This window comes from Chiloscyllium plagiosum, unplaced genomic scaffold (assembly GCF_037043375.1).
Source record: "Chiloscyllium plagiosum isolate Xiang-an unplaced genomic scaffold, Cpla_swu_hap1 HiC_scaffold_3, whole genome shotgun sequence".
NCBI classification, from domain to species: Eukaryota; Metazoa; Chordata; class Chondrichthyes; order Orectolobiformes; family Hemiscylliidae; genus Chiloscyllium; species Chiloscyllium plagiosum.
The window spans coordinates 106,882,178-106,905,413 of record NW_028270141.1 but is presented as its reverse complement, the minus strand read 5'-3'; the positions used below and the strand labels follow the sequence as shown (position 1 = coordinate 106,905,413).

The window sequence follows — 23,236 nt, the reverse complement described above, 5'->3', positions numbered from 1 at the left end:
CAATTACACCCCTAAAAATAAAAATGATCCTTTTACACCTACTCTTTGTTTTTATTCCCTGTAGGATCTGTCTATCCATGTACACCCATTAAAAAAAAAATCAAACTTTTTGTGCTTTCTGAAAATAGATAATGGTTTGACAAACGATAGACACTGCTGAAAGCTTGTGACTCTCTTCCAATTTGAGACACTGCAGACTCTCAAAAGACTGCACAATGCCACCAATCAGCGATAACGTCCAGAAATCCATAACATTCGATTTGCTTCCATGTGCGGTGATAACACTTTGGTCTACATTGATACCTCAACGACATCTCTATTATCTCCAAGCTATTAAATTTCTTTCTGATATAAGGCACTGGATTAACAGAAATTTCTGCCAATTGAATATTTTACTATATCATTGGTAGCCTGAGTTTGCAGTTGCCAAAGCCCTAAATTCTGGAATTTTCTCCCTAAACCTCTCCAACACCCTTCCCTCAAAATATTCTTTAAAACTATACCACTTTCTCTCAATTTTTTCGTCAGCTGATTAATACTTTGTGTGGCACAGTGTCAAATTTTGTTTAACAAAGCTTTTGAGAGTACTTTGCGATGCTTTATCATGTTAAAAGATAACTTGCCATTGTCCCAAAATTAGATTTTTTGTTAAGTAATATTTTCAAACTAATGTCATTAGACTGAGATGAGAATTTACATTCCCTGGATCTGCAGTGAGATTTCTCTCCTTCAAAAGAAGTTACAAATAGTGGTAGAGGAACTTTTCTTCCTTAAAGATCCAGAAACATTGGCACCAATACAGACCTGACGCAACAAGACTAACTGGGCTATCAATACAAGTGCAAACATAACAAAATAGTACCTTGAGAAGAAACACAGAACAATCAACGTGTCCATAGAAGATGCTTCTGTGCAGAGCTGTCCATCCAGATTCCTTATCTTTCACTGAAGGGTCAGCCCCTTTCTTTTCGAGGAGCCAATCCAAAACAGATTTTTTGCCACAAGATGCAGCCATGTGTAGAACTGTTCTGCCAAAGCCATCTTTCAGGGAAGTTGCATTGTAGCAATACAGTGAAAGGAAGGCTTTACTCTGACTTTCAGTTCCCTTAGTCAACACTGAAATCATGTCAAGGGCATGCTGCAGAGAGCGGCACTTTGGAGTGCAGTCTGCCATCACAGAATTCATCTTCTGCCCACTTCCAGGTCTTCAAAATGTCGTAAACTCCAAGGAGGACTATGTAACTTAATTGTCTGGAAGCTGTACCATTAAAGCGCTAGATTTGTGCTGGTGTTATAAAAACACTGCACTCTAGCAATCTTGTATCCTTCGTTACATTAGTTCAGTACATAACAGCAGCGCTGGTTTTGTAAGAGGATGGTTCCTCGAAGATATAAAATACTATCTATAATATGGCACTTTCTTGCAATTAAATAGACAAAAATAGAAATTTAATTGTAATATTACTATGGAAAATAAACATTTTTGTAAGTTTCCAGTCAAAACATCCACACTCTCCTGAATATCATTCATCCAAAGTCAGCCACCAGAGGGGGGAGGGAAGGGAAGCTCCCCACAACTCCTTTCTTGCTTAAGCCTCCATAATTGCAAGTGCCACCTGTAAAAAGTTAAAAACAAACATCAGCAATTCCACAAGCTATATTATTTCAACCTTGATTTACTAGACAAATCCCCAATTTATCAACTCACATTTTAAATTCTTAGAGTTAGGATGACACTTTCTATATAAACTCAATTAAAGATAAGTTGCTATATATGGACAAATATAAGCAGATAGCACTATGAAATCTTTGATACAATAAATCCATTACATTGAAACTGCTGAATAAAACAAAAGTTCAGTGCTCCAATGCACAGAACTTCACTGCAAATTGCTGAACAAATACTGGAAACTGACATAAGAAATAGCTGAAATAAAAACAAAAAACAAGGATCAGAAACACTCACCAAATTGGCAACATGTAGAGAGAGAAAAATAATTCAAGTTTCATATTGAATACAACTCCTCAAAATTTTAAATCTAATCTTCAAAAGACACAAGCTGACAGGCCTGCTGGGTGTTTTTCACTCCAAAGATGCAGCCAGCTCTCAATATTTCCAGCAATTTCCATTCTTGTTTCAGATTGAGCATTTGTATTTTGCTTTTTGATAAGAATAATCTGTTATGGCTACTGTGCTCATTTAATATTAGGATATTTCAAAAAGGAAGAACCATAAACCTTCCCAAAAGTGGTACAATATTGGAACAAGCCTTTTTTCGTCTTTTTACGGACAGCATAAAATTAGCGTTTCGAAGACAGGACCTAATCTCTCATTCTGCTTACAAGTCACAAATTACAGAATTATTGCTCAAATGTTTACCAAAGATACCCAAGAAGATAGCATCATTTAAAATATAAATGATTCTGTCCAATATAAGTAGAAGCTGACTGAAAAAACAGCTGCCTGAGAGAAAAATGTAACTGTACAATTGAAAGATTGAATTGACTTTTTGTGCAAATTAAGAGTATAAGTCAGCCAAACCAGAGTTCAATGGTCAGGAAAATAAATAAAATCAGGCAGACTGCTCCAAGTGAAACTACTGCCTACGGAACCGACTGATCCCCCATGGAATGCACACCCCAAGTGAAACTGATCAAGATTACAATAAGATTCAAGTCACTTCAGTATCCCGCAATCTACCAGACTTCACGCAGCCAATGCTTGTATAATATTTGGTGTCATTGAACTAATTATAGCTATATCCAGAGGAAAACTAAAATGAGATTTAGTGTTTTTCCACTGTTGCATTGCAATTTGTCATTAGTTTTGTGCTAGTCAGAAACTCAGCCAAGTTTTTTTCCTAAGCCCAGTATTGTATTCCAGGCTTTAGTCTAAAGTACCAAAAGAAACACTTGCCAGTTGTTGTTAAAATGTTTAGCAGAAATTATGCCAGTTAAAAGGAATCTGTCATGTGATTATACAATCACTCTCTGGGTTACAAATAGATTCCTTGTTGTATAAACTGACTTACAAACATAATCAAGTCAGAACACAATATAAACAGAACAAAAAAAAACAAATTGCTGGAAAAGTTCAGCAGGTCTGGCAGCATCAGTAGGGAGAAATCAGAGTTAAAGTTTTGGGTCGACTGACCCTAATATAACATAATATAATACAGCCACAAGTATGAGCAATGTTCACATGTCAGATCTTTAAAGCAAAATATAGAATCATCCTGATATAATAATGCAGCATTATAAAACAAGATGAAAAGAGAGTGAGTGCGAGCTGCAGAGTACCAGAGACTTAGGAAATTGAATAGATAGTAAATGGAGTGATTATTAATATTACCATCACTATTTGTGCTACTGCAGCAACGTTCACTAAACCATTAGATTTCAATTGGGTATAAAAGTTATTGTTGACAACATCCCAAGTGCTATAACTTTCTCCACAGGGGGTCCTTAAGTAAAATGTAGAACAGAAGACAATAGTGGAACACTGCTAGTGTGGTAAAGAAGTGATTTTTTGGGGGATGTGGGTACCACTAACTATGCCAGCATTCATTGCACACTGTCCTAGTTGCATTAGAGAAGGTGAGCTGCCTTCTTGAACTATTGCAGTTCATTTGCTGTAGATACACCCATAATGCTACTTGGGAGTGCATTCCAGGATTTTGACCCAGTGACACAGCACAGCAGTACACACATTTAGGTCTGGATGGCGGGTGGTTTAAGGTCATAAGGTATAGGAGCAGCAATAGGCCACTCACACCATCACATCTGCTATACCATATAATGAGATAGCGGCTGATCGGATAATCTTCAACTCTATATTCATGTCTTTTCTCCACAACCCACAATCCCTTACTGATTAAAGATCTATCTACCTCAGCCTTGACTATACATAACAGGGCAAAAGTGAGGACTGCTGATGCTGGAAACCAGAGTTTAGATTAGAGTGGTGCTGGAAAAGCACAGCAGGTCAGGCAGCATCCAAGGAGCAGGAAAATAGACATTTCGGGCAAAAGCACTTCATCAGGAATATACATAACAATCCAGCCAATAGCAAAGAATTCCGAAAATTTACCACCATTTGAGACAAAATTCCTCATCTCTACCTACCACTTATTCTGAGATTATGCCCTGTGGTCAGAGATTCTTCAAAGGCAAACAACCTTTCCACATCTAACGGTCAAGTCCAAGAATCATGTATGTGTCAATAAGGTCACCTCTCATTCTTGTAAACTTCAATCTACTCAACCTCTCCGCACAAGACAGTGAGGAGGGAGTAATAAGAACTGCATGTATGTCAGAATCAATTGAAATGTCCAGTGAGCAGATTATTGCTAAACAAGTGCTGCCCGACGGCACCTTCCATCACTTTGGGATGGTAATTGGCAAGGTTGGGTTGGTCTTGTTTTTTTTCCATTCAGGCAGTTTCCCATACTGTCAGATAGATGCCAGATCTATTCAAAAGCTTAAGGGACCACAGGTCTTCAATACTATTGTTGGAATTTTGTCATGATCCAAAGCCTTTCCAGCATGCAGTGCCTTTGATAGTTCTTGATATCAAGCATAGAGAGAGAGATCGGATTTGGTGAGTATAGGTACCTGTGATGCTGGAACCTCTGGAGAATGCTAGATGGACGCCCCACTTTGATGACATTGCCAGCTCAGCCTTTAACCAACTGAGGAAAAGTTTGAGGACCAAGTTTTCAAACCCAGGACAAAAGTCAAAGTTTACCAGGCAGCAACAATCCCTCTGCTGTTATATTTAAGAGACTTGGACACCTTCAGCAAGCACTCCATAACAATGGACAGTTACCATCAACAGTGTCTTCAAAAGATCCTCCAAATCCTGTCACTAGAAAGATGGCCCAATAACAGAGTCTCGTAGCCAAGTCAACATGTTCAGTACCAAGAAACTAATTGTAGTTTCCACAGTATGGAAACAGGCCCTTTGGCCCAACAAGTCCACATGACCCTCCAAAGAGTAACCCTACAAGACCCATTGCCCTACTTTATATTTACCCCTGACTGATGCAACTAACACTATGACCATGCTAAATTGCCCATTTCACCTGACGTGCATATCTTTGGATTGTGGGTGGAAATCTGAGCACCCGGAGGAAACCCACACAGACACAGGGAGAATGTGCAAACTCCGCACAGACAGTTGCCCGAGGCGGGAATCAAACCTGGGTTTCTGGCACTGTTGAGGCAGCAGTGCTAACCACTGAGCCACTGTGGTGCCTGACCCAGCAACATTACTCAAGACCAACTCTGCATGTCATCGATATGCCTGACAGCAAGCTCTCAAAGCAACCACTCCAATCAGAGCTCATTTGCAGCTGGATATTCCCAAGAGGACAGCAGGAACACTTGAGAACACTGCAAAAAAATTCAAACATACCTTCCAACTCTGGAAAATCGTGGACTATGAACACTCAAAATGGAAAAGACTCATTCAGGAAGAGACTTTACCTGGAGCATACAATCTCCAAACATCTCATTTGCTTGATTCTTCAAGTACCACCTACAATTTGCAAATCATGTTTCGGACTGAGCAACCATCTCAGACCCAATTGAATCTGAATGGAAGCAAGTCAGTATTGATACCAAGTGACCTGCCTGAGAACAAGACATGTGCATAACAAAGTACAGAAAAGAAGCAAATAGGAATGCTAACCTCTTCACTAACAGAAAATTAGGTGAACTTTGTATAAAATAAAGTTGAAGACAATTTTTTTTTTAAAACAATATAGAAAATGACAATGATACCAAAACCAAGTCACTTGCATTCCATTCATCACTACACACAGTGGCTGCAGTAAATTTCATCTACAGGATGTATGTCAGTAATTCAACAAGATTACTTCAACAACATCTCCTCATATCATAAAGAAAGAGAACCATAATGTCATGGAAAATTAAATATACCCATGCCACACACTATCCTGACTTGACCATATAATCAGCATGGTTTCACCTTTGCTAGATCAATATCCTGGAGTCTTTATTTAATGGTTGTACATTGAAGAGGATTAGTGGACCATCAAGACCTTCTTGGCAATTAGCGATGAACAAGAAATGCAATCATGCCAACATATTCAAATCCTAAAACATTTAAGAAACTGTGACTGACCAAGTAGCATATAGATCCTTTGAATTTAACAGGCAAGTTAGATGTAAGGAAAGAATATCAATAGTTGTAAAACTGATACTTAGCATCTCTTTTTCTCATAGGTAAAGTAGAGAAGTAAATCTGTTTATGGAAAAATCCTTCAGGGTGTAATGCACAAGTATCCATGAATGATTACGGAGGGAAATAGAAGTCAAAGTAAATAAATCACTGAAAATCCCAAGTCCACGTGAAATAAATAGGGCTTCAGAAAGTACTTCAGCTGTTATATAAAAATCATGAATATTATTGTTCGATTATGCAAGCCACATCTAAACTAATGTGCTCCGTTTTGTTGCTAACAGCAGGAATTACAGAGGAGGAATTGCTGGATGTCTTGAAATGCATAAAAGTGGATAAATCCCCAGTTCCTGATCAGGTGTACCCTAGAACTCTGTGGGAAGCTAGGAAAGTGATTGCTGGGCTTCTTACTGAAATATTTGTATCATTGATAGTCACAGGTGAGGTTGGCTAACGTGGTGCCACGAGGTGGTAAGGACAAGCCAGGGAACTATAGACCAGTGAGCCTGATGTCGATGGTTGTCAAGTTGAAGGGAATCCTGAGGGACATGTATTTGGAAAGGCAAGGACTAATTAGGGAGAGTCAACATGGCTTTGTGCTTGGGAAATCATATTTTTGAAGTAGTAACAAAGCATTGAGGAGGGAAGAGCGATAGACGTGATAATATATGGACTTCAATAAGGCGGTTGACAAGGTTCCCTACGGGAGACTGGTTAGCAAGGTTAGAGCTCATGGAATAAAGGGGGAACTAGCCATTTGGATACAGAACTGGCTCAAAAGGTAGAAGACAGAGGATGGTGGTAGAAGGTTGTTTTTCAGACTGAAGGCCTGTGACCAGTGGAGTGCCACAAGGATCGGTGTTGGATCTTCTACTTTTCATCATTTATACAAAAGTGATTTGGATGTGAGCATAAGAGGTACAGTTGGTAAGTTTGCAGATGACACCAAAATTGGAGGTGTAGTGGACAGCGAAGAAGGTTACTGCAGATTATAAACAGGGTCTTGATCAAATAGGCCAATGGACTGAGAAGTGGCAGGTGGAGTTTAATTTAGATAAATGGGAGGTGCTGCATTTTTGGGAAATTAAATATATAAGTCCTGCTAAGATTTGATGGTAAGGCCCTGGGATGTTGCTGAACAAAGAGACCTTGGAGTGCAGGTTCATAGCTCCTTGAAAGTGGAGTCGCAGGTTGATAGGAATTGTGAAGGTGTGTTTGGTATGCTTTCCTTTATTGGTCAGAATATGGAGTACAGGAATTGGGAGGTCATGTTGCAACTGTATACAGGACATTGGTTAGGCCACTGTTGGAATATTGCATGAAATTCTGGTCTCCTTCCTATTGGAAAGATGTTGTGAAATTTGAAAGTGTTCAGAAAAGATTTACAAGGATGTTGCCAGGGTTGGAGGATTTGAGGCTGAACAGGCTTAGGCTGTTTTCCCTGAAGCATCAGAAGATGAGGGGTGACCTCACAGCGGTTTATAAAATCATGAGGGGCATGGATAGGATAAAAGGACATGGTCTTTTCCATGGGGTGGTGGAGTCCAGAACTAGAGGGCATAGGGTTTAGGGTGCGAGGTGGTACGTACATGGAATGAGCTGCCAGAGGAAGGGGCAGAGGCTGGTACAATTGCAACATTAAAAGGCATTTGGATGGGTATATGAATAGGAAGGGTTTGGAGGGATATGGGCCGGGTGGGACTAGATTGGGTTGGGATATCTGGTCGGCATGGACAGGTTGGACCAAAGGGTCGGTTTCGGGGCTGTACATTTCTAGGACTCTAAGAATGTACATCTGGTTTTCAGGTTCTCAACTGTCAAGGAAGTCCTGACTTGTGTCCTGACCCTATACCTGAAGACAAGAATACAAAAACAAAAAAATTAAAAATGTACAAATTCCAGAAGTTGATTCATTCTGTCCAAATTACTTTTTTGAATTTGAGATGGATTCGTGATGAGAAACTCTAACAAATGTAAAATATATAGGCAGAGTCAGGTTAGATGCCAGCAATTTATTTTCAGTTTTGCCTTTTCAACCATATTACCAAATGTTTGCAGACAGCATAGACTCTCTGCAGACGTTCAAAAAGGTGTGAGCATATTCCAAATAGAAATTTTGAGTTCTAAAAAGCAGACTGCAGGTTCGAAGGCAAGATGATATGTTTATAAATTGGCAACAGGGTTTTTATTTTTAAAAAACTCTTCTTGGTCAACTTTAATAGCTGTCTTTCTCAGGAGGTTGAATGTTACATGCCCATGCCAGAATTCTAAAATAGTATAGGACTAGGCAGTCAAGCACTTTGAAATGAAACATTTCAAGTCCAACACACAATAAAAGCTTTTCAAGTTCTTCTGGAGGATCTCGATGTTCTCAAGATGGACTCATGCGTTATTAAACATGAACTAGGAACAAAACATCTCCATGTATTTTCCAGGTCATAAAAACAACAAGGGCTGAACCATTACAGCTGCTAATCATTTTGAACAAGAAATGAATCTTGGTTACACCACATTTGGAAGGCAACCCTTAGTTAGGCCACAGCTACAGTACTGTGCGCAGTTCGGGAACCAACATTATAGGAAAGGTATGATAGTACTGGAGAGGATACAAATTTGCCAGGATTTTGCCTCTGCTGGATAATTTTAATGAAGAAGAGAGAGAGATTGGATAGACTGGACTGCTTTCCTTGGAGCAGAGGAGATTGAAGGGAACATGATTGTGATGAGGGGTAGAGATGGAACTTCTCCCCTTTATGCAATCAATAACTGCGCAGCATAGAATTCAGGGAAGGGGCAAGGGTTGAGATGGGTTTAGATGGGACAAGAGGAAAGATGTTTTCACCTAGAGGTGGTGGAAGTCTAGAATTCACTGTCTTCAAAAGGATGGTAAAGACATGAAATCCTTATACCGTTTAAAAGAGTATTTAGATGCTTGCATTGGCATTGCAAGTGGGATTAGAATAATTAGATGGTTGCTTTTGACTGGTGCAGACTCAAAATGGGCTGGAAGGCCCTTCTTTGTGATGCAGGTGTTTATGCATGTATAACCTCTTAAACCTGCTCCAGTATTTGATGGCAAACACTCTGGGTTAGCTTCAAACAGTTACCAAGGAGAGGAATGAACTGGGTAGCTGGGGAATAAGTTGATTAGGAACAAGAACCAAAAACAACAGGATAAGATCAACCGTGATCATGTTACATAGCAGAGTGGGCTCGAAGGGTTGAATTGCCTACTCCTGCTCCTTGTTCCTAAGTTCTTATCCTGCAGCAAATAACTCACTTTTGACTTCCCAAAGCCTCTCCACCAGCTAAAAGGCCTGTGATGGAGTAACCCCCACTTGGCTGGATCATGCAGCTCCAACACCACAAGCAGCACAACATCATCCAAGTTCAAACAGTACATCTAACTGGCACCACATTTACAAATATCCACTGCCTCCAGCACAGACTCGCAGTAGCAGCAGTATGTACCATCTATAAAGATGCACTATTGAAGTTTAACAAAGCTCCTTAGACATCACCTTTCAATCTCACTTCCATCTAGGAGGATAAGGGCAGCAGTTACACTGGAATGCCACTTGAGAATACTGTGGGAATGAGCCCAGACATTAAAACTAAAGAAAAAAGGACTGCAATTTAAAAGGTAAACTGATGTCTAAATATGCAATCTTTAGCTTGGTGCCTTGATAGTGTCTGTACCTCTGGGCTAGGATGCCCAGAATAGCATCCCACCTACTCTAGTGTGTCATAACATCTCTGAAAAGGTTGATTAGAAAATATCTGCAATCCTTCTGGCAACTCCAATTATGTTTGTTGCAAAAGTAATTTTTCACAGTACATTGAATTCAACGGAGGAAGTCATGAGGGGAATCCTGGAGTGGGCAGTTCGCAGTCTCCATAAAGTTTGTAATGGTTTGGAAATGCATGCTTCACAATATGGCATATTAAAACATCCTCAGCACAACAGTTTACAAGTGATAAGCCAAACTGAATCATTTTTTTCCCCATTCAAGAGATGTGGGCATTACTGGGAAGGCCAGCATTTCTTATCCCAGGGAAGACTGTGAGGAGTTACACTTTTGAACCATTCCAGCCCTTGGGCTGTGAGGATACCCAGTGCTTTGAGGAAGGGTCTCCCAGGATTGTGATCCTACAAGTAGAAGAACGATGATACTACTACTACTACTACTACGGCAATGGTAGAGCGTGGGAAAGCAGAATGTAGTGAATGAGGTGCCAATCAAGTGCCCTCATTGCTTAGTATCAAGCTTCAAATACTGTTAGAGCTGCAATCACCCAAACAAGTGGGGAATATTCCATATCACTTCTAATTTGTGCCTTACACCACAGATAAGTAGTCAGTTACTCAGCACAGTATTTCCAACATCTTATCTGTTGGCTCACTCAATGTCTGGTGAATGATAACTTTGAGGATGCTGATACTGGAGATTCAGCTACGGTAATGGCTTTGTACAAAAAGTAAATTTGTACTTGGTTAGATTTGTTCTTGTTGGAGGTAGTCACTGCATGGCATCTGTGTGACGTGAATGTTGTCTATACCTTGCTGCTTAAGGATAGAAGAATCGCAAATGATGCTGAATGTTGTACATTCATCAGAAGATATTCCCACATCTGATCTTATGATGGTGGAGAGGTTATTGATGAAACAACCAAAAATGATGGGGCCAAGGACACTACCATGAGGAACCTCTGCAGTGCTGTTCTGTGGTGATGACAGACCTCCAAAACAATACAACTACCTTTTATATTAGGGATAACTAGTGAGTTTTTCTCCTGATTCTGAATCCCACTTTACCTGCTGGGTTGGAGCTAAAAAACAGCAACAAAATATTGGTAGGAGTGGTTTATAGGCCAAATAGTATTGGTAATGTATGATATAGTGTAAATCAGGAAATTAGAGGCGCCACAGAATGGAAAAAATATATAGTATCATGGATAATTTCCAATCTGCCTCTCATGCAGTACCTTATCAAAAGCTGGTTGACTACAAGTAGATTGCATCAAATATACTGCCCTCATTTACACACCTTGTCATGTCTGAAAAATTCAATCAAGTTGGTCAGACATGACCTCCCTTTTAAAGATAAATCATGCTAACTGTATTGATTAACCCCTGCCTTTAAGTGCAGATTAATTCTCTCAGAATTGCTTCCAATAATTTCCCAACCACTGAGATTAGACAGACTGGTGTGTAGTTTCCCTGGTTCATCCCTTGCTCTCTTCATACCACATTAGCTGTCCTCCAGTCCTCTGTAGCCAAACAGAAATTGGAAAATTATGGCCAATGTCCCTGCTATTTCCATCTCAAAGAATTAGCTCTCCTCATTCTTTTAACCTCCCCTCAAGACAGACCCTCCTTACCTGGTATCAGTCTAGTGAACCTTCACTGGACTGCTTCTAATGCTAGTATATCTTTTCTTCAATAAAGGGGGTCAGAACTATCCAGTGTTCCAGCTGTGGTTTGACTAGTGCCTTGTAAAATTTTAACAAGACCTCTTAATTTTTTTAAAATAAAAAAGATTCCCTTGAAAGGCTACAAATGTAAGCCCACTGTTTAGGAGAGGGTGGACACAAAACAGGGAACTGCAAATCTGTCAGTCAGTCAGTCAGTCAGACATCAGTAGTATTAAATACTGGAATCTAGTGTAAAATGACAGTTAAAGTTGAGAAAGTAATCTGATTGGACAAAGTCAGCAAGGATTTAAGAAGGGAAACATGATTAGAATTTTTTTTTTTAAGGCTGTTATTAACAGTCAATTCAGAGGAAACCAGTGGACATGGTGCACTTGAATTTTCAGAATGCTTTTAATAAAGTTCCACAAAGAAAGTGAACAAAGTTAAAATTCCCTGGGGTTAGGGGTAAGACACTAGCATAGCTAAAATGTAATATCTCCAAACTCTCAGATGATACAAAACTTGGTGGGAATGGGAATTGTGAGGAAGACAAAGAGGCTTCAGACAGGCTGAATGAGAGAGCAAGAATTTGGCAGATGGAATATATCTGGATAAGGATGATTGGTAGGAGGAACAAAGGTACAGATGTATTACTTCAATGGTGAGACACAAAAAACTGTTGATCTCCAAAGTGACTGGGATGTCCTTGTTCATAAGTCACAGAAAGCGAGCATGCAAGTACATCAAGTAATTCAGGAGGCAAACACTATGTTACCCTTTAGCACTGGAGGATTTAAGTATCGGAGCAAAGTTGCCTTGGTTCAATAGTACGGAACACTAATGAGAACATATGAGAAATAGTATGTGCAGTTCTGGTCCCCTTGCCTAAGGAATGATATATTTTCCAAAGTCAGAAAGCAGAGGTTCACCAGACATTTCTTTGGCATTCTAATCCCACCCCCCACCCCCACAGAGGGCTGTGAAAACTCAACCACTTAGTAAAAAAAAAAAGATAGATTTCTAGTTAACTAACGACATCAAGGGACATAGGAATAGCACTGGAATATGGCAGTGACAAAGATAGCGATCAAGTCTCCACATAGAATGACAGAGCAGGCTCAAGGGTGAGTGACTTGCTCCCAAGTCTCCAATTTTGCTGGGGTTCCTGAATGTCAAGGGCAGTCAGTCTATCTCACCTCACTTTTGGAATTCAGCTTTTGTTCATTTTTAGGTCAAGACTGTAGTGAGAGGAGGGGCTGGTCAAACTTCAACGGAGCATCAGCAAGCAGGCTCTCACTGTACAAATGCTACTTGACAGCACAGTCTATGACAGTTTATATCACTTTGCTGCTAAATGGTGAATAGATATTAGGGCAGAAATAGGCCAAAAGGGAATTGTCCTGCTTTTGTGGAGAGGGTGTGCCTGAGCAGTTTTCCACATCCCTAGCATCTATTCAAAGTAGTGAATGGTTAAAATAGGGAATGGTTAAAAACACCAAACAAACAATCAGTCTTGTCATTAAAAAAATAAAGGTTAAATGAAGAAAAAGTTACTTTTCTTTGGAAGTACATTCATAATTTGAGGATATTAAGCAAATGCTCCTATAGTTATTTCTGTAAATTTACAGAAAGGTCATTCTCATTTTTGCTGAGTATAATTTAAACTACAAAAGGAAAAGTGTATTGATATTTTGTTTTTAATAAACACACATATTAACATTTAACATTCTTAGACTTCATAGTTAGATGTAACAGTCGCTTGCAACAATACGTATGAGTCAACCAGTGTGTGAATGGGAGTCATATGTAAGGCAGACTAACTAAGGAGGGCAGATCATTCCCTGAATGACAATTTTTTTTTTTTTTAAAAATCTATGCACAACAACAGTGTCAGCCACTTGGCATATTCACTAAGACAAGTTTTCAATTGTAGATTCATTGAAACCAAAAAAGTTTATCATCTCTGTGGTAGGATGTGGACACATATCCTCAGTGCATTCACTTGAACCTCTGGATTACTGATTGGATTTCAGAACAGTTGCTATGGGCTGTCCCCAATGGTGAAATGAACAGTCTTTCCTCACTGGTCAGCTACTGCCTATCTCAAGGCAGTAAAGGTGTTGGCTTGCTACAGTGCATCCACTTCAAGGGGTGCTTGGAGCTTAACATTTCTGCTGAAAAACTGTTGTTCAGCAGAATACCAAATCAAACAAAAGATGATATCAAGCTAGAATGAGACACATCATAATAGTGAGATCGACAGGCAACCTACAGCTGATCAACTACAGCAGCTGTAATCAACACAGACTGGATAGAATGATCATGGACACAGCTCCACTCCCAGGTTTGCTGAGAACGGGCCATTAAAAGGAAAACATTACACGTTCATCTGGAAGGGAAAGAGTTCAGGGCCAATGAGAAAATAAAAGGTGCAGGTCTCACTTTATTGAGAACACTATTTTTGATGACAGAGCCTGCAAAACTATTCAGAACTGTCAACACAAACGGTGCTAATTAATGCCATGAATGTCCATTCTCTATTATAAAGGAAAAAGACTAATTCTATTAAGAGCCTGACATTGTTATCAGTCACACATCTTTGCCTACTGTAGAATTTTAACCAAAGACTGGGTACCAGCCATGAAGCACTATCCTCATTCTTCAGATATTATGGCCTGGGAAAAAATTGCCAAGAGCTGATAAAGATTACTTGAGCTTTGCTACTACCATAAACTGTGTAATTAAAAAATGTTTTCCTCAAAAACAATATCATGGAGAAATTTAATATAAAAAGAGAGTGGCACTAACTGGACCTGGATGACCAAATGTAATTCTCTGAACAGCATTCTCAATACATGCAGCTATGATAATGTTAGCTGTGACACAGATCACTCAAGAATTCAGCAAAGTTGAAATGTTTCAAAGCAAAAAACTGCTATCCTCATGTCAATATCAGCTAATGATAGGTCAAGAGATGCAATAGTAGACATGGAATATTCCAGAAAGCACAAGATACATTTCAAGTTTCAAAAAAAAAAAAAAAAAATTGAAGGAATGGAATTTTATTTCAGATAAAGTATGCTTCTGGTTAGACTTGATGTTCCTGCACCTTGGATTTGCTTGGACTTATCAGTGTCATACTCCATGAAATGTGTGTTGATATCAACTACAGCTACTTTTGCCCCCTTGGCAAACAGAAAATAAAAATCGTACAATTATGTCCTTGAGTTTGATATCAAGGTAGATGTCAGGTCAGAGGATTAGACAGAATTTTTTTTTTTTAAATCACGAACTGATATAAAAAGGAGGGAAAAAGAAAATCAGAGTACGAGAGAAAGCCAAAATACAAAAATAGGTGGGAAAAGTTTTTTTTTTAAAATATCTTACGAAAGAGTAATCAAAAGAATTGGCACTGTAGAAAAATCAGTCTATGGAATTCATAACAAAAAGGATAAAGAGACAATAGGCAAATTGAACAGATAGTGTGTGTCGGTCTTCACTAGACAGGATAAATGTAACATCTCAGAAATAGCTGTAAATGAGGAATTGAAAGGAGGGAGATACACAAGAAAATTCTAAATTATCAGGGAAGTAGTAATGTTCTGAATAAATTATTGGAACTGCAACTTGACATGCCCTCAAATCCTTGATTGCCTTTTAACCCTAGGATAAAGTCTAAGCTACTGAGATAATTGAAGGACTGGTTTTAATTATGCTAAAACTTATTCGATTCATGGACAGTTCCTTTAGCTTAGAAACTGGTTAATATAACTCTTTTATTCCAAAAAGAAGGGAAAGAGTCAAAAAACAAGACGCTACAGGCCGGTTAGCTTAACATCTGTCATGGGAAAGTAGTTAGATGTGGAGGCGCCGCTATTGAACTGGGGTGGTCAAGGTCACAAGTCACACGACACTAGGTTATAGAGCAACAGATTTATTTGAAATCACAAGCTTTCAGAGCGCTACCTTTTTGTCTGGTGGGCTATTAAAGATGTTTAACAGGGTACTTGGATAAGTTCAAGGTAATCAGGCAGAGCCAACAGAGTTTTGGTGATGGGAAATCATGGTTAACTAAATTTATTGGCGTTGTCGTTGAAGGAGTAAATTGTGCTGTGGATAAATGGGAACCAGTGGATGTATTGTATTCAGATGTCCACACCAAGGATTACTGGGGAAAACAAAAGCATATATTGTACTGGCAAGGGCAGAAGATTGCCTGGCTAACAAGCAGAAATAAATGGGTCTTTTTCAGGCCATCAGAATGGTAGGAGTAGTGCATCACTGTGGTCAGTGCTGGGGCCTCAACTCTTTATAATTTATGTAAATTATTTAGAAAAAGGGACTGAAGGTGTGGGTAGCTAAATTTGCTGACAACACAAAGATAGGTAGAATAGCGGGATGCGAATATTGAAGGAAGCTACAAGGGGATATAGATAGGTTGAGAGAGTGGATAAAGTCCTGGCAAATGAGAGTATAACATAACATGAGAAAGTGTGAAATGATCGGATCATTCTGTCCTCTTTTGATATAATTAAAGCGGATGAAAGGAGACACCCTGCAACACCTACTCACCACGCTTTGATAACATCATCTCAGGCTGACATTGGATACCAGCAAATTCTTTTATGCCAGACCATATGACACAAGGCCCACAGACAGCACAGCCTCGCAGTCATTCCTGTCCTCGATAGGAGAGATTTTAGACGCCAGCACACAGGAGAGGCTGGACCAACTGTAGATGAGCTGACCAAGACCCTCGAGAATACAACTCCCGGAAGCGATTGCTTACCGGCTGAGTTGTATTCAGCTCTGTGGGATTAGTTAGGCCAGGATCTGCTAGAGGTAGCGCGTGCAAATCCCTATGGAAAAAGGTATCACTCATCTACAAAAAGGGAAAAGAGAGAAGTTAGAAATTGGCAACCAATTTCACTGCTGAAGGTAAACTACAAAATCCTGTCTAAGGCCAGTGCCAACTGGGTTAGGTCTACTCTGGGATCGATGATTGACCTCGACCAAACCTGTGCTGTTCCCGGCAGGACAATCTCTGGGAGCTTTGCACTCCTCAGGAATATGATCACTTGCACACAGGACAGGCGCTGGACATCTACCTCAGCTTGGACGAAGAGAAAGCCTCCGACAGACTATCACACTTACATATTGGGACGTGCTCTCTAAAGTGGGCTTTGTGGAGGGAATTTGCAACTGGATCAGACTGCTCTGTACCAACATCATTAGTGTGGTCTTAATCAATGGGTGGGAATCAGAAAGCTTCCTGATCAGATCCAGATTCAGACAGGGCTGCCTATTCTCTCCTGCCTTGTTTGTATAGAGTTTTTTGCCAAGTTAGAGTCCATCAAGAAGGACGAGAAGCCGACAAGGGTGACTATTCCAGGCAGTGGGGCCTGTAGGTCAAGCCTCTCTATACATTGAGAACATTGCTATTTTCTGCACAGACTCGCTGTCCGTGCGCAGACTCACGAACATCCACAACCAGTTCAAACTGGCCTCAGATGCCAAAAAGGTAAATCAAAGCAAGAGCAAGGCAGTGTTCTTTGGGAAGTTCATGAGACATGATTTCCCATGCACAAAGCCATGCTGACTATCCCTAATCAATCCTTGTCTGTCCAAGAACGTGTAAATCCTGCCCCTCAGAGTTCCCTCCAACAACTTACCCACAACCGATGTCAGGCCACCGGTCTATAGTTCCCTGGCTTCTCCTTACCACCTTTCTTAATAGTAGCACCATATTAGCCAACATCCAGTTTTCCAGCACCTCACTTGTGACTATTGATGATACAAATATCTCAGCAAGGGGTGCAGCAATGACTTCCCTAGCTTCCCACAGAATTCTAGGGTACACCTGATCAGGAACTGGGGATTTATGCACTTGTGTTTCAAGACATCCAGCACTTCCTCCTCTGTAATGTGGACATTTTTCAAGATGTCACCATCTAATTCCCCACATTCTATATCTTCCACGTCCTTTTCCACAGTAAACACTGATGTAAAATACTCATTTAGTAGCTCCCCCATCTCTTGCAGGAACTTGATGGTTACTTCTTCAAAAAAAAAGTCAAAGAGGATTGATGAGGGCAGAGTGGTGGACGTTATCAATATGGACTTCAGAAAGGCGTTCGACAAGGTTCATCATGGGAGACTGGTTAACAAGGTTAGATTTTATGGAATACAAGGAGAACTAGACATTTAGATACAGAACTGGCTAAAAACGATAGAAGACAGAGGGTGGTAGTGGAGGATTACTTTTCAGACTGAAGGCCTATATCAGTGGAGTGTCACAAAGATCGCCTCTGGATCCACTACTTTTTGACATTTATGTAATGATTTCGACATGAACATAGGAAATATAATTAGTAAGTTTGCAGGTGACACTAAATTGGAGGTGCAGTGGACAGCCAAGAAGGTTACCTCAGATTACGACGAGATCTTGATCAGATGGGTCAATGGGCTGAGGAGTGGCAGATGGAGTTTAATTTAGATAAATGAGAGGTGCTGTGTTTTGGAAAAATAAATCTTAGCAGGACTTATACACTTCATGGTAAGGTCCTTGGGAGTGTTGCTGAACAAAGTGACCTTGGAGTGCAGGTTCATAGCTCCTTGAAAGTGGAGCAGCAGGTAAACAGTATAGTGAAGGTGGTGTTTGGTATGCTTTCCTTTCTGGTCAGAGTATTGAGTACAGGAGTTGGGAGGTCATGTTGCAGCTGTATACAGGACATTGGTTTGGCCATTTTTGGAATATTGTGTGCAATTCTGGTCTCCTTCCTATCGGAAAGATGTTGTGAAACTTGAAAGGGTTCAGAAAAAGATTTACAAGGATGTTGCCAGGGTTGGAGGATTTGAGCTACAGGGAGAGGCTGAACAGGCTGGGACTGCTTTCCCTGGAACATCGGGGGTTGAGGGGTGACCTTATAGAGATTTATAAAATCATGAGGGACATGGATAATACAAGTAGACAAAGTATTTCCCCAGTGGTAGGGGTGGGGGAAAAAAAAAAAGAGCCCAGAAGTAGAGGACTTAGGTTCAGGGTGAGAGAGGAAGATATAAAAGGGACCTAAGGGGCAACTTTTTCACGCAGAGGGTGGTGAGTGTATGGAATGAGCTGCCAGAGGAAGTGTTGGAGGCTGGTACAAATGCAGCATTTAAAAAAGGCATCTGAATAGGTATAGGACTAGGAAGGTTTTAGAGGGATATGGGCCAGGTTATGGCAAATGAGACTAGATTTAGGTTAGGATAGCTGGTTGGCATGGACGAGATGGATCAAAGGATCTGTTTCCGTGCTGTACACCTCTATGACAACTGGGCAGACTTATCTTGTATTCCCCTTCACAGTCAGGACAGATTTCCTGAAGGTATTGTGAGTAAGAGTCAGAAAGGCCAGGGCATATGCAAAATCTTGGAGAAGCGCATTGCCAAGGTGAGGCAGAAACTTGTCTTTTGGATGCACTATTCCCTCTTCATTACAGGTAAAAACCTGATCATCAGGTGGGAGGTGCTCTTGGTTATTGGCCCATTCCCCAAACCTGTGTAATTGCAGTCGCCCAAGCCATCTCCCACTTCATCTGGAGGTCCATGATTGAACATGTCTGCAGAGTCACAATGTCCAAACCTCTAGATAAGAGGGGGAAAACGTTTACTCAACACCACAGTCGTCCTGATGGCCACCTTTGTGTGCAACTTCATCAAGCTGTGTGGAGATCCTCAGTACACAAACACCAAGTATTGTGTGGAGGTTCTACTTGTCCCCAGTGTTGCGAAGGATTGGGCCTGGTCCCACTGCACCAGAACACTCCAAGTAGTTGGACTGTTCCATATCACCTCTACTTCATGGAGAAATTTGCAAAGAAAAACACCTTTGACCACAGATCCATCAGGAAGTGGTCAGCATGCAGCATTCTCGATACCTTGTCAGAAAAGGAGAGGATGGACCCTGTCACATTGTTCCCTGAGCAAAGTCATTTGACAATGTCTCATCCCCAGAGCTTTCCAACATGTATCAAGACATCGCTTGGCTGGTGGTGAGACGGTCACTACCACGTACATCCAGTCTGTCTGCACCACAGCATGCTGCTCTCAAAGCAACTCAGGGTGGGGTGGGACTGGTTAGAGATTTCCACACATCTGCTTCTGCAGAGGAAGCCTGGAGAAAGACACATCGGTTTGTCGAAGTTCGTTCTAAGCAGCCAAGTCATGCAGGCCTCTATGCTCTTCTGTCTGACAGACAGCCAAAAAAAACAAACATACAAACAAAAAAAAAGACTGCACCTGGAGGACCATCAACTTGGTGAAAGACACTCTTTGGTCGGCCCAAAACCTGTTGGTCTTCCAGAACAAGGAACTGACCTTGACAGAGTGTTGCAGACTGGCACATTCCAAGGTCCAGGAGTATATGCTGGAGGGGCACACTAAAGCTTGGGGCAGCTGCTAGGAGAAAGTGAGGACTGCAGATTCTGGAGACCAGAGTTGAAAAGTGTGGTGGTGAGATAAAAGTTAGGCTGAACACTAACTCCCCCTCCCACTCCTCCAAGGACATGCAGGCCCTTGGCCTCCTCCATCGCCAGACCCTGGCCATACGACACCTGGTGGAAGAGCGCCTCATGTTCTGCCTAGGAACCCTCCAACCACACGGGATGAATGTAGAATTCACCAGTTTCTTCATTTCCCCTCCCCCCACCTTATCTCAGTCCCAAACCCCGGATTCAGCACCGCCCTCTTGACCTGCAGTCTTCTTTCCGACCTCTCCACCCCCACCTCCTCTCCAGCCTATCACCCTCACCTCCTTCCACCTATGGTATTCCCAGTGCCCCTCCCCCAAACTCCCCTCCCCACCTTTTATCTCAGCCCACTTGGTGCACCAGTCTCATTCCTGAAGAAGGGCTTATGCCCAAAACGTCGATTCTCCTGCTCCTCGGATGTTGCCTGGCCTGCTGCGCTTTTCCAGCCCCACACTGGGGCAGCTGCTGCCAAGGTGCAGCATCAGAAAGACCACTGCCTGAGGTCTTTTAGCCAAAGAGAAGTGCGCATTTGTTCAGTTTTCAGACCCTCTCCCCAGGCTGTGTGTCTGTCTGTCTGTCTGTCTGTCACCCCCTTGGCCGTTAGAAATCTCTCTCATTTGTGCATTGAACAATTTGAGTAATCCAATCTCCTTGCTTTCTGGAAAACAAAATACCACATCTTAAATTCTCATCTATCTTAAAAGCAATAATTTTTAACCAAACTGTCACCTCATTTTACTTTTTTCAATAAAAGAAAACATCCTCCTTGCATCCACCTATCATTTTCTCACAGAATATTGTTGGTCTCAATAAGCTCATCTTGCATTCTTCTAGACACTAAGAGATACAGGCCCAATCTGTCAGCTTTTCCTAATAAGCCAACCTCTTCATCCCTAGAACCAGTGAACCCTCTCTGAACTGCTTCTCACACTTTTTCCCCCACATAAGTGCAAAACTGTATCAAGTACTTCACAGATAACCTAGCAAGAGTACATACAGCTGCAGTAACATCAGGAATGAACAAAAACATTGGTCTTTCTGCAGACAGTTGCCTTGTTTGAGTGACGGGGGGGGGAAGAGGCAAGTGGTAAAGGAATTAATCAGTGACATTTTCATTTATAGTTACTACTGGTTTCCAATTGAAAGTGGTTGGGGTAGAAATGCTCACATCCAAACAAATTATATTCAACCATTAAGAAATTTGTATTCAAAATTCCCCATTTAACATATAAACGTATGTATTCAAATAGGAAGGAAGGAGGCAGAGATATGAGAAAGAAATTGCCAAGAAGATCGTCAGAAGAGAACTAACACCAATGTTTTGGAATAGTGCAACCTGAACTATAATTATAGAATTAACAAGATTAATTATGCTATCAAAATTCCAAGTGCATGTTACACAGAAACGGAAACAGAACAAATGCAGCCCTGCAGGAGGGAATATCTACACAAAGACACTGTCTCAGTGCCGTCCTATCTCAGATCTTTAATCACAATCTCATACGGTCAGAGGCTTCTGCAGCCTCGGCCCTGGCCGCAGACGTGGCACAAAAAAAACCTCGCAATCAGCCCTGTCCCTGTTGAGTCAAGGCAGAGAGAGAAGGGAGAGTGACAGGGAGAGGCGGTCTCCTGGCTCACTGTCGCCCAAGGGGCCGGCTCTGCCAAAGGGTCAGGGCGGCAGGGGCCCGAGCATGGCCGGGGGGGGTGGGGGCGTCTCCCCCAGCCCACAGCAGGCCTGGGCTCAGGGCAGCTCCTTACCTCTCGCTAGATGAAACGGACACTGCAGAGGGAGAAGGTGGCGGTGAAAACAGCAAGGAACGAGGACACGGTAACCATGATCACAGGCGGCGGCAGCAACAGCGGCACAGGCTCCGGTTCCAACTGAAATGTCAGCACCGAGCCGCACACCCCAACATCACCAACTCCTATTGGCTGTGACATCACAGCCCCACTGCTGGTTGGCTGGGCGCTCCACCAATTGTCTCCCTGGGTGCAGGGTGTCTCCAGGTGGAAACTGACAGCCTGACTGTATCTGACCGTCTGAGTGCCTGTGAATGACAGTCTGAGTGTGTGACAAACAGTCTGAGTGACAGTGACGGACAGTCTGATTGTGTGACAGTCTGAGTGTATGACACTCTGAGTGACAGTGACTGACAGTCTGAGTGTATGATAGTCTGAGTAACTGTGACAGACAGTCTGGGTGTATGATAGTCTGAGTGTGAATGACATCTGAGTGTGTGACAGTCTGAGTGACAGTGACTGACAGTCTGAGTGTGTGACTGTCTGAGTGACTGTGAATGACAGTCTGAGTGTGTGACAGTCTGAGTGACAGTGATTGACAGTCTGTGTGAGACAGTCTGAGCGTATGACAATTTGAGTGACAGTGACAGTCTGAGTGTGTGACAGTCTGAGTGACAGTGACAGACAGTCTGAGTGTATGATAGTCTGAGTGACTGTGAATGACATCTGAGTGTGTGACAGTCTGAGTGACAGTGACTGACAGTCTGAGTGTATGATAGTCTGAGTAACTGTAACAGACAGTCTGGGTGTATGATAGTCTGAGTGACTGTGAATGACATCTGAGTGTGTGACAGTCTGAGTGACAGTGACTGACAGTCTGAGTATGTGACTATCTGAGTGACTGTGAATGACAGTCTGAGTGTGTGACAGTCTGAGTGACAGTGATTGACAGTCTGTGTGAGACAGTCTGAGCGTATGACAATTTGAGTGACAGTGACAGTCTGAGTGTGTGACAGTCTGAGTGACAGTGACAGACAGTCTGAGTGTATGATAGTCTGAGTGACTGTGAATGACATCTGAGTGTGTGACAGTCTGAGTGACAGTGACTGACAGTCTGAGTGTATGATAGTCTGAGTAACTGTAACAGACAGTCTGGGTGTATGATAGTCTGAGTGACTGTGAATGACATCTGAGTGTGTGACAGTCTGAGTGACAGTGACTGACAGTCTGAGTGTGTGACTGTCTGAGTGACTGTGAATGACAGTCTGAGTGTGTGACAGTCTGAGTGACAGTGATTGACAGTCTGTGTGAGACAGTCTGAGCGTATGACAATTTGAGTGACAGTGACAGTCTGAGTGTGTGACAG

The 23,236-nt window shown here is 41.6% G+C and overlaps 1 protein-coding gene across 3 annotated transcripts in view; it reads right to left on the bottom strand.

Moving 5' to 3' along the window:
- The window catches only part of ibtk (inhibitor of Bruton agammaglobulinemia tyrosine kinase), a 113,740-nt gene extending 91,717 nt beyond the window's left edge, over positions 1-22,023 (bottom strand). For all 3 annotated transcript variants that reach the window (XM_043686948.2, XM_087982367.1, XM_043686949.2), the window contains exons 1-2: positions 21,889-22,023; positions 863-1,616 (exon numbers count right to left, since the gene is read on the bottom strand). In XM_043686948.2, the coding sequence (XP_043542883.2) occupies positions 863-1,186 (324 nt within the window). In that variant the 5' untranslated portion in view covers positions 1,187-1,616; positions 21,889-22,023. The remainder of the gene's footprint in view (positions 1-862; positions 1,617-21,888) is intronic.
- Between the last annotated feature and the right edge of the window lie 1,213 nt (positions 22,024-23,236).